This window comes from Rhinichthys klamathensis, unplaced genomic scaffold (assembly GCF_029890125.1).
Source record: "Rhinichthys klamathensis goyatoka isolate OS25496 unplaced genomic scaffold, OSU_Roscu_1.1 h1tg000271l_1, whole genome shotgun sequence".
Classification (NCBI taxonomy): domain Eukaryota; kingdom Metazoa; phylum Chordata; class Actinopteri; order Cypriniformes; family Leuciscidae; genus Rhinichthys; species Rhinichthys klamathensis.
The window spans coordinates 1848306-1861988 of NW_026606791.1; the positions used below are offsets into that span (position 1 = coordinate 1848306).

The following is a 13683-nucleotide window of genomic DNA, read 5'->3' on the forward strand; positions in this document are numbered from 1 at the left end:
TCTTGGTGAATCTTATGCAAGTATAATTGAACTAAATCCTTCATTTCCTCATAGATGAGGCTGCTGTGGCACTCTATTCCTGTTATTATAGTGATTTTTAAATTTTTTCTCCAAACATTATACTTTATTCACATAACGTTACATCGTCTGCTTCCTGGTTTTTGGGATGACTTTCTTGCTTATATGGAACGCCAAAAAAAAAAAGTAAATGCAAGTAAATGCCATCTGTTTTGTATTTTGAACCCATTTTGTTTTAAAACGTTATTGAGTGAACTGTCCCGAATAGGGCTGAGTATCTTTCAAAAATTTCACCATCGATACCGATACCATGACTTCGATACCAGTTTCTTAACTATACTTTTTCGATACCAATTTTATGAAATCCGTTTTAACGAGATTACATTACATATTTCCTTCCTTTTTTCAGTTTGTTGACTTTTATTACAGACTCAATGACACATATAGGCCACTGGGGGGCGGAATATATGCCTCACGCTCAAGCGCTTGCATAAAGCTTGCCGCAAAGCACTGGCAAATGTAGCCTAATGATTGTGTTGGGAAAAAATAGCAAAGAGACCTTTTAATTGTTTATTAATAAACTAGTGTTTTCTGAGTCAGTGTTGGCTGCAAAGATGAAGTTGACGTTTCTGACTCATCATCTCCGCAGTATAGTGAACGCGCACGCGCCTATAGAGAAAAATGCACCTTTCATTTGGATTACATAATCAGAGTATTTGTTTTCGATTTGAATTGGTTCGTTGAAAAGTAGACATTTCAAGCTTTCTATATGCCTATTTCTCATGTCTGTGAGGCAAGCAGCCTTTTGATTTTTTCCACATGTTTTCCATCTATGGGGGTTGGGATGCTGCTTACACACTACAGCCTCACGTGTGAGCCCCGTTTTTGGGCGTAACCGGCGTAAACTAGATGCCTTGCCACAGCCAATCATGCTTCATAATTATTGGCTCACTGGTTTTTTGATACTTGATGGTATCGAGGCAGTTCGGTCGGTGCCTAAAAAGTATCGAACTCGATACCCATCCCTAGTCCATACTCCCTTTAATCTTGTAACATTATGTCTGTATTATCACATTTTTTATTTATTATTGTAATGAGACAGTTTTATTCTCAGAATTGTTTTTTTATTTGAACGTGACACTGAAACGCAGTCATACTTTCACTATGTACTGCAAAACATATAGCTTCTATTAACCCTATAAAGCTTACCAACATGATCAAGCAAACATAAGAATAACTTTTATATTGTTTGAAATATTTTTTAAGATGAACAGTTTCTAGACTGAAGCAACCTAGGTTTAGTTGATTACCCAGACATTATTTTTTTAGAGAAAAAACATATAAATGTGAGTATCAAACATCAGGCTTCAGAGGAATATTTATTTTTATTTATTTCTCTCAATTATAATTTCATTGTATTGTTTTGCCCCCACAATAAAAACCACAGAGCTTTGATAATGAAAGAAAGTAAATATCATCTTACTCATTGGATGATATAGAGTGATATTTATATGCGTTTTATGTTGTCTGAAATACTGTTTGCATTACAAGCAACCGAATTGAATCTTTTTGGCCATATAAAGATCATCAAGTGCACCAAATTGTGTATATTTGCACAGTTTAGTCCTCTAAATAAAACAGGTGTTTTTTTCTTTCTCGAGTATGACTTCCATATCCTCCTATATCATACCATATGAGCCATAAAAAACACACGTATACTATACAAACATATTCTCCTCATCCAAAGCAGCTTAAAAGTAAACCATGATGAGCTTGTCTAAAGCACTACTTTTTTAGAGCAGGAACTGTGATCTCAACAAATCTTAGCCACACGGCCTCCATCGCCCCCTAGTGGCAGAGCAGTAGTGTTTGATGTGAACTCCTGAATCAGATTTCTTCTCACACTCTCTTGTCCCCTGAAGGGTCTGACTAACGCTAAGGCGGCGGAGTACCTCACTCGTGATGGTCCCAACGCTCTCACCCCACCCCCCACCACCCCAGAGTGGGTCAAATTCTGCCGACAGCTCTTCGGAGGCTTCTCCATCCTGCTGTGGATCGGAGCCATCCTCTGTTTCCTGGCCTACGCCATCCAGGCCGCCACGGAGGACGAGCCTGCGGGAGACAACGTGAGAACTCACACACACGCCTCATTAGAACGCCGCACAAATTCAACACAGTTGTATTGCAAGTAGATAAGTCCATGTTTGTGACACATGGTTATCCTATTCAGTAGCTTGACTTTTGTTTGTAATCTGGGTAGTGTGTTATTTGTGTTAAGTATTCCATATTTGATGCTGTGAGATCCAGGCAGTGCACCAATATTAAAAGTGATATATTCATTTTTATAGTATATTTTGCTTGGAGAAATGTCATGGGCGGCAGAAAACATTTTGAATAGGTCGAGTTGAGAATAAAACGAGAAGTAATACTGACCTACTCGCATTTTAATTTCAGTAAATTAATTCTTTCACTTTGTAAAGAGGTTACGTTTTTACTGGTTAGATTGGTCCATTAGCATGACCAAAATGCATCTTTCTCCTTTGACAGCTTTTCAAAACTATTCATATATTCTGGCGATTTTTCTTTTTTTTTTTTTACTCCAAGAAATATGTACTGTACACTAACTTTCAAACGTTTGGGGTCATTACTACTACTACTACATAGTTTGTTTCATTACTACATTTACATTACATTTATTCATTTAGCATACACTTTATTGACTTATAAAATAAATTGCCTGTCATTTTCTTAATTTCTATGAATAAATATATTATTATGTTTCAATATGTGGTATCGTCAGGTTTTTATACCTCAAATTAAAACCCAGTGATGTCCGCAAATCTTATGATAACAAAACAAAAACGAAACTAAGATTATTATTATTCCATTTGGGTTTGTCACCAGGTGGATCAGAGAAATCAAGGCTAGTGAGATTGTCTAGTTTGATAACCTGTCCTCTGCTCTGCAGTTGTATCTGGGGATCGTTCTGTCTGCTGTGGTCATCATCACCGGCTGCTTCTCCTACTTCCAGGAGGCCAAGAGCTCCAAGATCATGGAGTCTTTCAAAAACATGGTCCCCCAGGTACACAAGATCACTTCCTCCAACAGCCTTTATCCAAATTATAATTCAAAAGTGCCAACCTTCACATTGCATATTTCTAGTTGTGCTTCTCAACTCGAAAATAACAGTCTGGGTGGATCAAAAGGAGAGCGAGGAGCAATACTCAAATAACCAATATACTGTAGTCCAATAATCTTAATAATCCCCTGTTTGCCTCTCTGGTCATAATCCTAATTATTATATCCCTCCGCAGAGTCTCTGAATCCTCTAGACTGTATTAATGCTCTTCTAATCTCTCCTTTGGCCTTAGAGTCATTAGAGGTTGAAATTGATGTGTGTGTGTTTGTGTGTGTGCGTGTGCGCGCGTGTGTTTGTGTGTGTGTGCGTGTGCGCGTGTGTGTGTGTGCGTGTGCACGCGCGTGTGTTTGTGTGTGCGTGTGTTTGTGTGTGTGTGTGTGTGTGTGTGCGCGTGTGTGTGTGCGCGTGTGTATGTGCGTGCGTGCGTGCGTACGTGTGTGTGCGCGTGTGTGTGTGTGTCGTCCACAGCAAGCTTTAGTGATCCGTGAAGGTGAGAAGCTCCAGATTAACGCTGAGGAGGTTGTGGCCGGTGATCTGGTGGAGGTGAAGGGAGGAGACAGGATTCCTGCTGATCTCAGGATCATCTCTGCTCACGGCTGCAAGGTACCTGGATAAAACATGGATGGAAATATTTACTATGATATGAACACTTGAAATCTTTCTCGTGCACCTGTATGTAGTCTACAGTAGAGATATTGTGGGATATACTGTATTCAGAGATGTATGTATACTGCATTAATAGTTAATATAAATATAAATGTTATGTTCTGGAATCTGGTTGTAAAAATATAGTGGCCAGTGGTCTTAAATTCACATCATTTACATCAAAATTCTATCTATCTATCTATCTATCTATCTATCTATCTATCTATCTATCTATCTATCTATCTATCTATCTATCTATCTATCTATCTATCTATCTATCTATCTATCTATCTATATCTATCTATCTATCTATCTATCTATCTATCTATCTATCTGTCTATCTATCTATCTATCAGTGTCTATCTGTCTATCTATCTATCTATCTATCTATCTATCTATCTATCTATCTATCTATCTGTCTATCTGTCTATCTATCTATCTATCTATCCAGCTATCTATCTATCTATCTATCTATCTGTCTGTCTATCTATCTATCTATCTATCTATCTATCTATCTATCTATCTATCTATCTATCTATCTATCTATCTATCTGTCTATCTGTCTATCTATCTATCTGTCTATCTATCTATCTATCTATCTGTCTGTGTCTATCTATCTATCTATCTGTGTCTATCTATCTATATCTATCTATCTGTGTCTATCTATCTATCTATCTATCTATCTATCTATCTAACTATCCAACTATCTATTTATCTATCTATCTATCTGTGTCTATCTATCTGTCTATCTAATCTGTATATCTATCTAATCTGTATATCTATCTATCTATCTATCTATCTATCTATCTATCTATCTATGTATCTATCTAATCTGTATATCTATCTATCTATCTATCTATCTATCTATCTATCTATCTAATTTGTTTATCTATCTATCTATCTATCTATCTATCTATCTAATCTGTATATCTATCTATCTATCTATCTATCTATCTAATCTGTATATCTATCTATCTATCTATCTAATCTGTATATCTATATCTATCTATCTATCTATCTGTCTGTGTCTATCTATCTATCTATCTATCTATCTATCTGTGTCTATCTATCTATCTATCTATCTATCTAATCTGTATATCTATCTATCTATCTAATCTGTATATCTATCTATCTATCTAATCTGTATATCTATCTATCTATCTATCTATCTATCTAATCTGTATATCTATCTATCTATCTAATCTATATATCTATCTATCTATCTAATCTGTATATCTATCTATCTATCTAATCTGTATATCTATCTATCTATCTAATCTGTATATCTATCTATCTATCTAATCTGTATATCTATCTATCTATCTAATCTGTATATCTAACTATCTATCTAATCTGTATATCTATCTATCTATCTATCCATCTAATCTGTATATCTATCTATCTATCTATCTATCTATCTATCTATCTATCTATCTATCTATCTATCTATCTGTGTCTATCTATCTATCTATTTATCTATGTCTATCTATCTATCTATCTATCTATCTATCTATCTATCTATCTGTGTCTATCTATCTATCTATCTATCTGTGTCTATCTATCTATCTATCTATCTATCTATCTATCTATCTATCTATCTATCTGTGTCTATCTATCTATCTATCTATCTATCTATCTATCTATCTATCTATCTATCAGTGTCTATCTGTCTAGCCTGTAGAACCTTCAATCTTCAATATTTTAAAACACTTTCAGACAAGGCTTTATCAAGCAAACAAAAGTTTGTTATTTATATATACATGTATATATATATTAATTCTTCAGGTTGACAACTCCTCCCTTACCGGCGAATCAGAGCCCCAGACCAGGTCACCTGACTGCACCCATGATAACCCTCTGGAAACCCGTAACATCGCCTTCTTCTCCACCAACTGTGTTGAGGGTACGGTTGCCATAGCAGCTGCTTCACTGCTCCATTTTCTCCCCCATGGTGTCTCTCTCACTCTATTATTTCATTTCCTGTTCTTTATGAACTCATCTTCTCCAATCGATCTTTGCTTTTTCATTGCACTCTTTTTCCCATCTCTTCATTTTTTCCCCCTGGTCATCTTTGCCAAGACCAGCCGTAGAGGAAAGATGTTGTCATGACAACAACCTCTCACTTTCTCTCCCCGTCTCGCCACTCGTCAACTTCCCACGCGGTTGCTTACACACTCTTGTTTTTCACTCTGTTTTTCCACACATTTCTCTTTCTATATCACGCTTTTGGCTTCGTTTTGATGGTAAGACACTAATCAATTCAGATTCAACCGAATAAATGAATAATATTGCAGGAGCTAAAGACATTTTCATCACTTGCTTCACAGGTTTACACCTTCAGAATGATGATGAATATTACTTATAACAAATCCAGCTGCTTTAATTAAAGAAATGAGATGAGAGAGTTGAGTGAGTTGTGTAATGCTGTTGTTTTGATAGGTCAGGAGATGTTGCATATGTTCGGTGCTCAGTGTGTTTCGTGATCTCATGATGTTCAGGCTCAGCTCCAGGGTCACACTCTCCTGCCACCATGTGGTGGATTAGAGGATTACACAGCATGATTCTGAGCTTTCTAGAATTTTGCACAGAACTCGTGAAAAAACAAGACATCAAATCAATGTCATACTGGATATTTTTTTCCAGTGGTCCGAGATTTAAAAAGACAAAATAAGATAAATGCTAATATGAGACATATTAATTTCTTAATTATTTCATTTTTTTATTAAAGAGATTTATTTGTTCAACACCCGTTCAACAGTTTTTTGTTTTTTAACAATAATCTTATTCAGCAAGAACGCATTCAATTGATCAAAAGTAACAGTAAAGACATTTATAATGTGTCATACAAATAAAAGTATCATGGTTTCCACAAAAATATGAAGCAGCACAACTGTTTTCAACATTGATAATAATAATAAATGTTTCTTGAGCAGCAAATCAGTATATTAGAATGATTTCTCAAGGATCATGTGACACTGAAGACTGTAATGACGAGTAATGATGCTGAACATTGTTATTTTTTATTGTAATAATATTTCACAATAGTACAGTTTTTACTGTATTTTAATCAAATAAATGCAGCCTTCAAGAGACGTCTTTCAAACACACACACACACACACATTTATATATATATATATATATATATATAAACATCTCACTAACCCAATACTTTTAAACGGTGGTGTATTTATTATATATAATATGTAATAAGGCAAAAAATAAGTGCCAAACTAACTAAGAATGGTATAATTTATGTGTAACTAGCAATACTACTACACAATACAACAATATAACCGGTGGTCTGGAATACTTGATTCTGATTGGTCAATCATGGTATTCAGTGGCCACATATTTTATCACTCTACACTCTCTTTCTTCTCACGTAATTCGAATAATTTCAAACCAAATCAGTTTTGGTTTAAAACTTTTTCACTCATATATTTGGTAAGTAGCCATGGAATAATGTCAGATGATCATTATAACAAAATAAATGACAGGTTGATTGGGTCACGGGCCAGAACGACCCATTAAAAGCCGCTGTTTTCTCTCCTCTGTCAGGAACCGCTCGTGGTATTGTGGTCTGCACCGGTGACCGCACTGTCATGGGCCGCATTGCTACTCTGACCTCCGGCCTGGAGACCGGAAAGACCCCCATCGCCAAGGAGATCGAGCACTTCATCCAAATTATCACCGGCGTGGCCGTCTTCCTGGGCGTGAGCTTCTTTATCCTGTCAATCATCCTGGGCTACAGCTGGTTAGAGGCCGTCATCTTCCTCATCGGAATCATCGTCGCCAACGTGCCCGAGGGTCTGCTGGCCACCGTCACTGTGAGGATCGCTGCTTTTATTCTGTGTCCTGATGTCTATGCCAGTGTTTAAATGTCTTTCTGTGACACTAACATTTTTCAGTATAATGAATGTGTGTTTGTCATCTTCTTTGGTTTGGTATTTTTTGTTCATGGCTTTGTTCGGAATGGAATACTAACGTACTGCACAGTATGTACATATCGCCTAGTGAGTATGTGAAATATTATATGAAACAGTGCAAACATTTCACACAGTAGTGTGCTACATTGTATTCACACATTTGCATAATTAATTTATCAAGTGTCATCTAATAAGTCAGTAAATAAACTTGTATGTAGTACCATTCAAAAGTTTGGGGTAAGTAAAATTGTTTTTGAAAAGAAATTTAAACTTTTATTCATCAAGGATGCATTAAATAAAATAAAAAGTGACAGTGCAGATATTTAAAATGTTACAAAAATGTCTATTAATCAAAAATGACAGAAAACGATATTCTGGTTTACACAAAAATATGAAGCAGCACAACTGTTTTGAACATTGATAATAATAAGAAGTGTTTCTTGAGCAGCAAATCAAAGGATCATGTGATCATGTTGAGTAATGATGCTGAAATTCAGCTTTGCCGCATTTTAAAAAACTGTTCTTTTCATAATATTTCAAATGCAGGTTTGGTGAGCATATGAGAATTAAATTAAAGAGCATTAAAAATCGATCCCAAACTTTTTAACAGTAGTATATTTTATGTAAAAAATATGAAAAATACTGGCAGCGCAAACAAATAATTAGTCGGAAAAGTAAAAAGTTTACGCAAATACATGTTTGATATTTCGCTTTACATCACAGTAGAAAATAAATGGAGCACATTGTGGGATACAGTATCCCATGAAGTGTGCTTTGTTGACTACATGCATGTTCAACAGTATACACAAAAAATAGTAAGTCAATTTTGGTTCATATAGTTTCATTCTTATAATTTTACAGTACTAGTTAGGTCGGGACAGGTTACAGGGTTCAGTTCTCTAGTTCAAATATTAATAGTGTGCCATTCCGAAAAATTCCATGAGATTATATTTGGACAATTTAATCTGTGTATTTGTTGTCTGTCTGTTAATTTCTACATTATTCCTTTAGTTCCATCTGTTTGCGTGTCTGGTTAATTTCTTTTCTTCTCCAGTGTAACTCTTTACTGTGTTAGTGAAGTGTTGTGGCATCTCGTCCATTTCACAGTGTGTGTTCTTGAACTGTATTCCCTCTCTTTAATCCTTCATATCTGTGACTCTTTGTGACTCTATCGCTGTTTCTCTCTCTGTCTGTTTCTTTCCTGTGTTCTTTTGCAGACTCTCACTGTTGAAAGCCTATAGGTCAATATGAAAATCTGAAAAGTATTGCTCTGTGGTATCTCTAGTTGCCTGTGAAAGCTAGTGGCTGCCACATAGAGCCTGCCACTCTGAGACGCTGTGCTCAGCTGTGCATTGAGGTTGGCCTGTGCCTCTGGCTGCGGTACACAACTACTGTAGGCCTGAAACATACCCTACGCAGACGTCACACTCCGCTTCGTGCATCTTTGCCTTCCAAAATGTGCAATGTTTTTAATCTAACGCAAATATGCATTGGCTATAGATTCCCTACACCGACACTGAGGACGTTTGTATTTTTTGCATTAATGATATATATTTATTTTATTCTTTTGACTGTACCAACCTGGCAAATTAATATTCATTATATATCATAAACTATATTTTTAGAGAAAATGATAATTATTCGTCAGCATTAAAATGCATCTTTTTATTTCATGGGAAAAAAAGGAACATTAAATTAATCGTTTTTTTTTATTATTGCTATTTTGGGTCAGATTTACTAACAGCTTGCTCCAGCACAAACCCTCTTTTATGGGATTGCGCTCTCGCGCTAATTTAACCTGTTTAATAAATCTGGCCCTTTATGTCCATAAGGAAGAATTTGCATGCTTATCTCCACTACCTGGATTTTTCTTGTAGATTTTTTAAATGTTAAACCTTAATATTGTGAAATAGTATTACAGCCTAAAATTGTTTTCTATTTTTATATACACTACCGTTCAAATGTTTGGGGTCGGTACGATTTTAAATACTTTTAAAAGAATTCTCTTCTGCTAACCATGGCTGCGCTTATTTGATTAAAAATACAACAAAAATCAGTTATAGTATTAAATATTATTCCAGTGTAAATCAGCTGTTTTCTGTGTGAATATATAGTAAAGTGTAATTTATTCCTGTGATCAAAGCTGAATTTTCAGCATCACCAGTGTCAGTGTCTTCAGTGTCAAATGATCCTTCACAAATCAGTATAATATGAGGATTTGATGCTCAAGAAACATTTATTATTACTATCAATGTTGAAACAGTTGTTGGTCTGTCAGTTGTACAGTTTTTTTTTTTTTTTTTTTAGGATTCTTTGATGAATAGGAAGTTCAAAAGACTTTTGTAACATTATAAATGTCTTTACTGTCACTTTCGATCAAATTAATTATTCCTTGATAAATAAAAGTATTGATTTCTTTCCTCCAAAAAATAAAAATAAAATTCTCACTGACCCCAAACTTGAAAAAGCTGAATTTAAAACATTACTCCAGTCTTCAGTGTCACATGATCCTTCAGAAATCATTCTAATATTCTGATTTGATGCTCAAGAAACATTTCAATGTTGAAAACAGTTGTGTTGCCCTATATAACTTGTATAACATGTACATGTATCTTGATTTTTGGTGCAAAGCTTTGTCAAATGCATCACAAAATTACATTTTGATTGATTTTGTATATCAATTTACACACTCCATTTTCTTTGAATCTGATTATAGTAGAACTAGAACCAAGCTCATCTGTCACAGGTCAGATCATAGTCTAAAAGACAAAAAATACAGTTTCCTCATTTTGCATGTTCCCTGGCAGACAATTGTTAATTTATTAAATTGTTAATAAATTGAAAATAAACTGTGGTCTGCTCACTGCAAGTGAACCCTTTATTATCAATAAGGATTGGGTTATTTTTTCTTGTCTTTAAAAAAAAAAAAATTGGCTTTGGATGATGAGGGCATGTCACTCCTGTTCATGTTAGCATTTGTCTAATTTGACTGGCTCCAACCAAGTAACAGATGAATTTGTGCCAATATTCCTTAGATTTAGATATTCGATATCCGCTCATCATTTGACGTCAATAACAAAAGCTAGACAATCGCGTAGAGTATGTTTCTGACCACTCTGCTTTCTCTATCTGTGCTGTGCTTCGCTTTGATTTAACACTGTTCTATTACTGCACGATGTTGCATTGTGCCACCATGTGAAATATGTAATATCACTGAAATTCTGTTTGGTTCTCTTTCTCTCCACCTCCTTTTCCTTTTAACTTCTGCCTCAACCACTCTTCCTTTTGTTCTGTTTTTCTGGTCGTCTGTTTCCGTTCCTCTCGTTCTATCTTTCTGTTTCCGTGTCTCAGGTGTGTCTGACCCTCACGGCCAAGCGCATGGCCCGTAAGAACTGCCTGGTGAAGAATCTGGAGGCTGTGGAGACTCTGGGATCCACCTCCACCATCTGCTCTGATAAAACCGGCACCCTGACGCAGAACCGCATGACTGTCGCCCACATGTGGTTCGACAATCAGATCCACGAGGCCGACACCACTGAAGATCAGTCTGGTGAGCTGCGAGAGGAAGGCTAGGTGGTTGCCTGGGGGTTCTGGGTGTAGATAGATCTTACCATTCAAAAGTTTGGGGTCTGTAAGATTTAGTTTGGAAATAAATGAGCAGGGATGTGTTAAATTAATTTAAAAGTGACTGGACAGACATTTATAATGTTACAAAAGATCTCTGTTTCAAATAAAAGCTGTTCTTTGTGTTTGTCAAAGAACCCAGAAACAAACGTATGATGGTTTTCATATTATATTTAAAGGGATACTCCACCCGAAATGAAAATTCTGTCATCATTTACTCACCCTCAAGTTGTTGCAATCCTGTATGAGTTTCTTTCTTCTGCTGAACCAAACGGTTGTTTGGCACCATTGACTTCCATAGTAGAAAAAAATACTATGGAAGTCAATGGTGCCAAAGTTCCAATCGTTCTTCAAAATATCTTCCTTTGTGTTCAGCAGAAGAAAGAAACTCATACAGGGTTGCAACAACTTGAGGGTGAGTAAATGATGAGAGAATTTTAATTTTTGGGTGGAGTATCACTTTAACTTAAACTAAAATCATTCAATGATGTTTTCGTTACTTGAAATACAATAAACGTTCAGATCAAATAAAAAAAATAAAAAATGTATTTGCTGCCAACTCACTAGTTGCAACATTTCTCATTTTCATTTCATTTAACTTAACTAAAACCAAAACTGAAATAAGAAATGATAAAAACTATATAGACTTCATACAACAAAATCGCTAAAACCTAACTAAAATTCAAACGAAAAACAGATAAATAAAAATGAACCCAAATTATAATAGTATCTCAATGATACTAAAATATCACTGATTTCCACAAAATAATAAGCAGCAGAACTGTTTTTAACATTGATAATAATAAGAAATGTTTCTTGATCATTAAATCAGCATATTAGAATGATTTCTGAAGGATCATGTGACACTGAAGACTGGTGTAATGATGCTGAAAATTCAGATTTGCTGTCAAAGGAATAAATAATTTGAAAATGGAATTTGAAAAAAAGAAAAGAGTTATTTTAATAATACTTCACAATATTACTGTTTTTATTACTGTATTGTGCTACTGTAGTTTTGATTAAATAAAAAAGCTTTGGTGAGCAATTCTTTCAAAAACATTTGAAAAAACATAGATAGATAGATAGATAGATAGATAGATAGATAGATAGATAGATAGATAGATAGATAGATAGATAGATAGATAGATAGATAGATAGATAGATAGATAGATAGATAGATAGATAGATAGATAGATACTGTGTTGATCCCGTGTGTGATCTCTTCTAGGTGCGTCCTTTGATAAGAGCTCTGGGACGTGGTTGGCTCTGGCCCGTGTGGCAGCGCTCTGTAACAGAGCTGTGTTTAAGGCGGGACAGGATTCTCTGCCAATCCTGAAGCGTGACGTTGCAGGAGACGCCTCGGAGTCGGCTCTTCTCAAGTGCATCGAGCTCTCCTGTGGGTCCGTCAAAGCCATGAGGGAAAAGAACAAAAAAGTGGCTGAAATTCCCTTCAACTCCACCAACAAATACCAGGTTTGTTTTCTGTGACTGGATTTATAAAGTAATTGTAAGTCCTGCATCCATTAACTTGGTTAACATTCAGTCAACATATTGTATTTTTACTGTCGGTGCAAAATAAAATGTAAAAAATGTAAGTTTGGTGTAAGAACATTTCATAGTTATTATTATTATTATTATTCCAGGTAAATATTGTGCAACTCAAACCAATATTAAACAGTATGATATTATTTTTACTTTAATTGCAAAATGGATGGTTGACTTGTCCATGTCCAGGCCCCTTTTTTTTATTAACGCCAAGATTTTATGTTAAAATGTATTCGTATGTGTAAGGAAAGTGTATATTGCAGGTTCTGTCACCATTTATATTAAGTTTATCACCATTTTTTAAAACTTTTTTACTTTCATAAGTTCGTGTCAAATGGTCCTGCAATTAAGTGTTTTTCTATTACAAATATTCCATGTAGTTTCTCTTTTTTTCTCTATTTTTTTATTATTTTTAGATAGATTGATATTTTTTATATATTTAAATTATTATTGTTGTCTTATAATATTAATGTTTCTTAATTGCAAATATGATGTGTAGTCTCTCAGTTACTATAGTCATTAATATATTCTTTTGAAGCTGCGTGCATAATAATAAAAAATTAGCAAAATATTGTTTAAAATAGTTTTAGATGGATTATAGTATGTCACATCACAGAACACATGACACTTTATAACCAAACATATTTCATTTCAACTAATAATAAAACAAATAAAGAGAGAATAAGATAAGAGAGAAGAAAAAATGTATTAAATATTAATATATTTTATATTTCATCAATGCTAAAGATTATCCTTTTAATTATAATTTATTAAAAATAAATTAA

General features: G+C 34.8%; 1 protein-coding gene across 1 annotated transcript in view; it reads left to right on the top strand.

Moving 5' to 3' along the window:
- Positions 1-13683, top strand: part of atp1a3a (ATPase Na+/K+ transporting subunit alpha 3a) — a 33416-nt gene that overhangs the window by 10719 nt on the left and 9014 nt on the right. Inside the window, exons 4-10 of the mRNA XM_056268304.1 lie at positions 1941-2144; positions 2987-3100; positions 3626-3760; positions 5588-5705; positions 7362-7630; positions 11081-11279; positions 12582-12826. Of these exons, the coding sequence (XP_056124279.1) occupies positions 1941-2144; positions 2987-3100; positions 3626-3760; positions 5588-5705; positions 7362-7630; positions 11081-11279; positions 12582-12826 (1284 nt within the window). The remainder of the gene's footprint in view (positions 1-1940; positions 2145-2986; positions 3101-3625; positions 3761-5587; positions 5706-7361; positions 7631-11080; positions 11280-12581; positions 12827-13683) is intronic.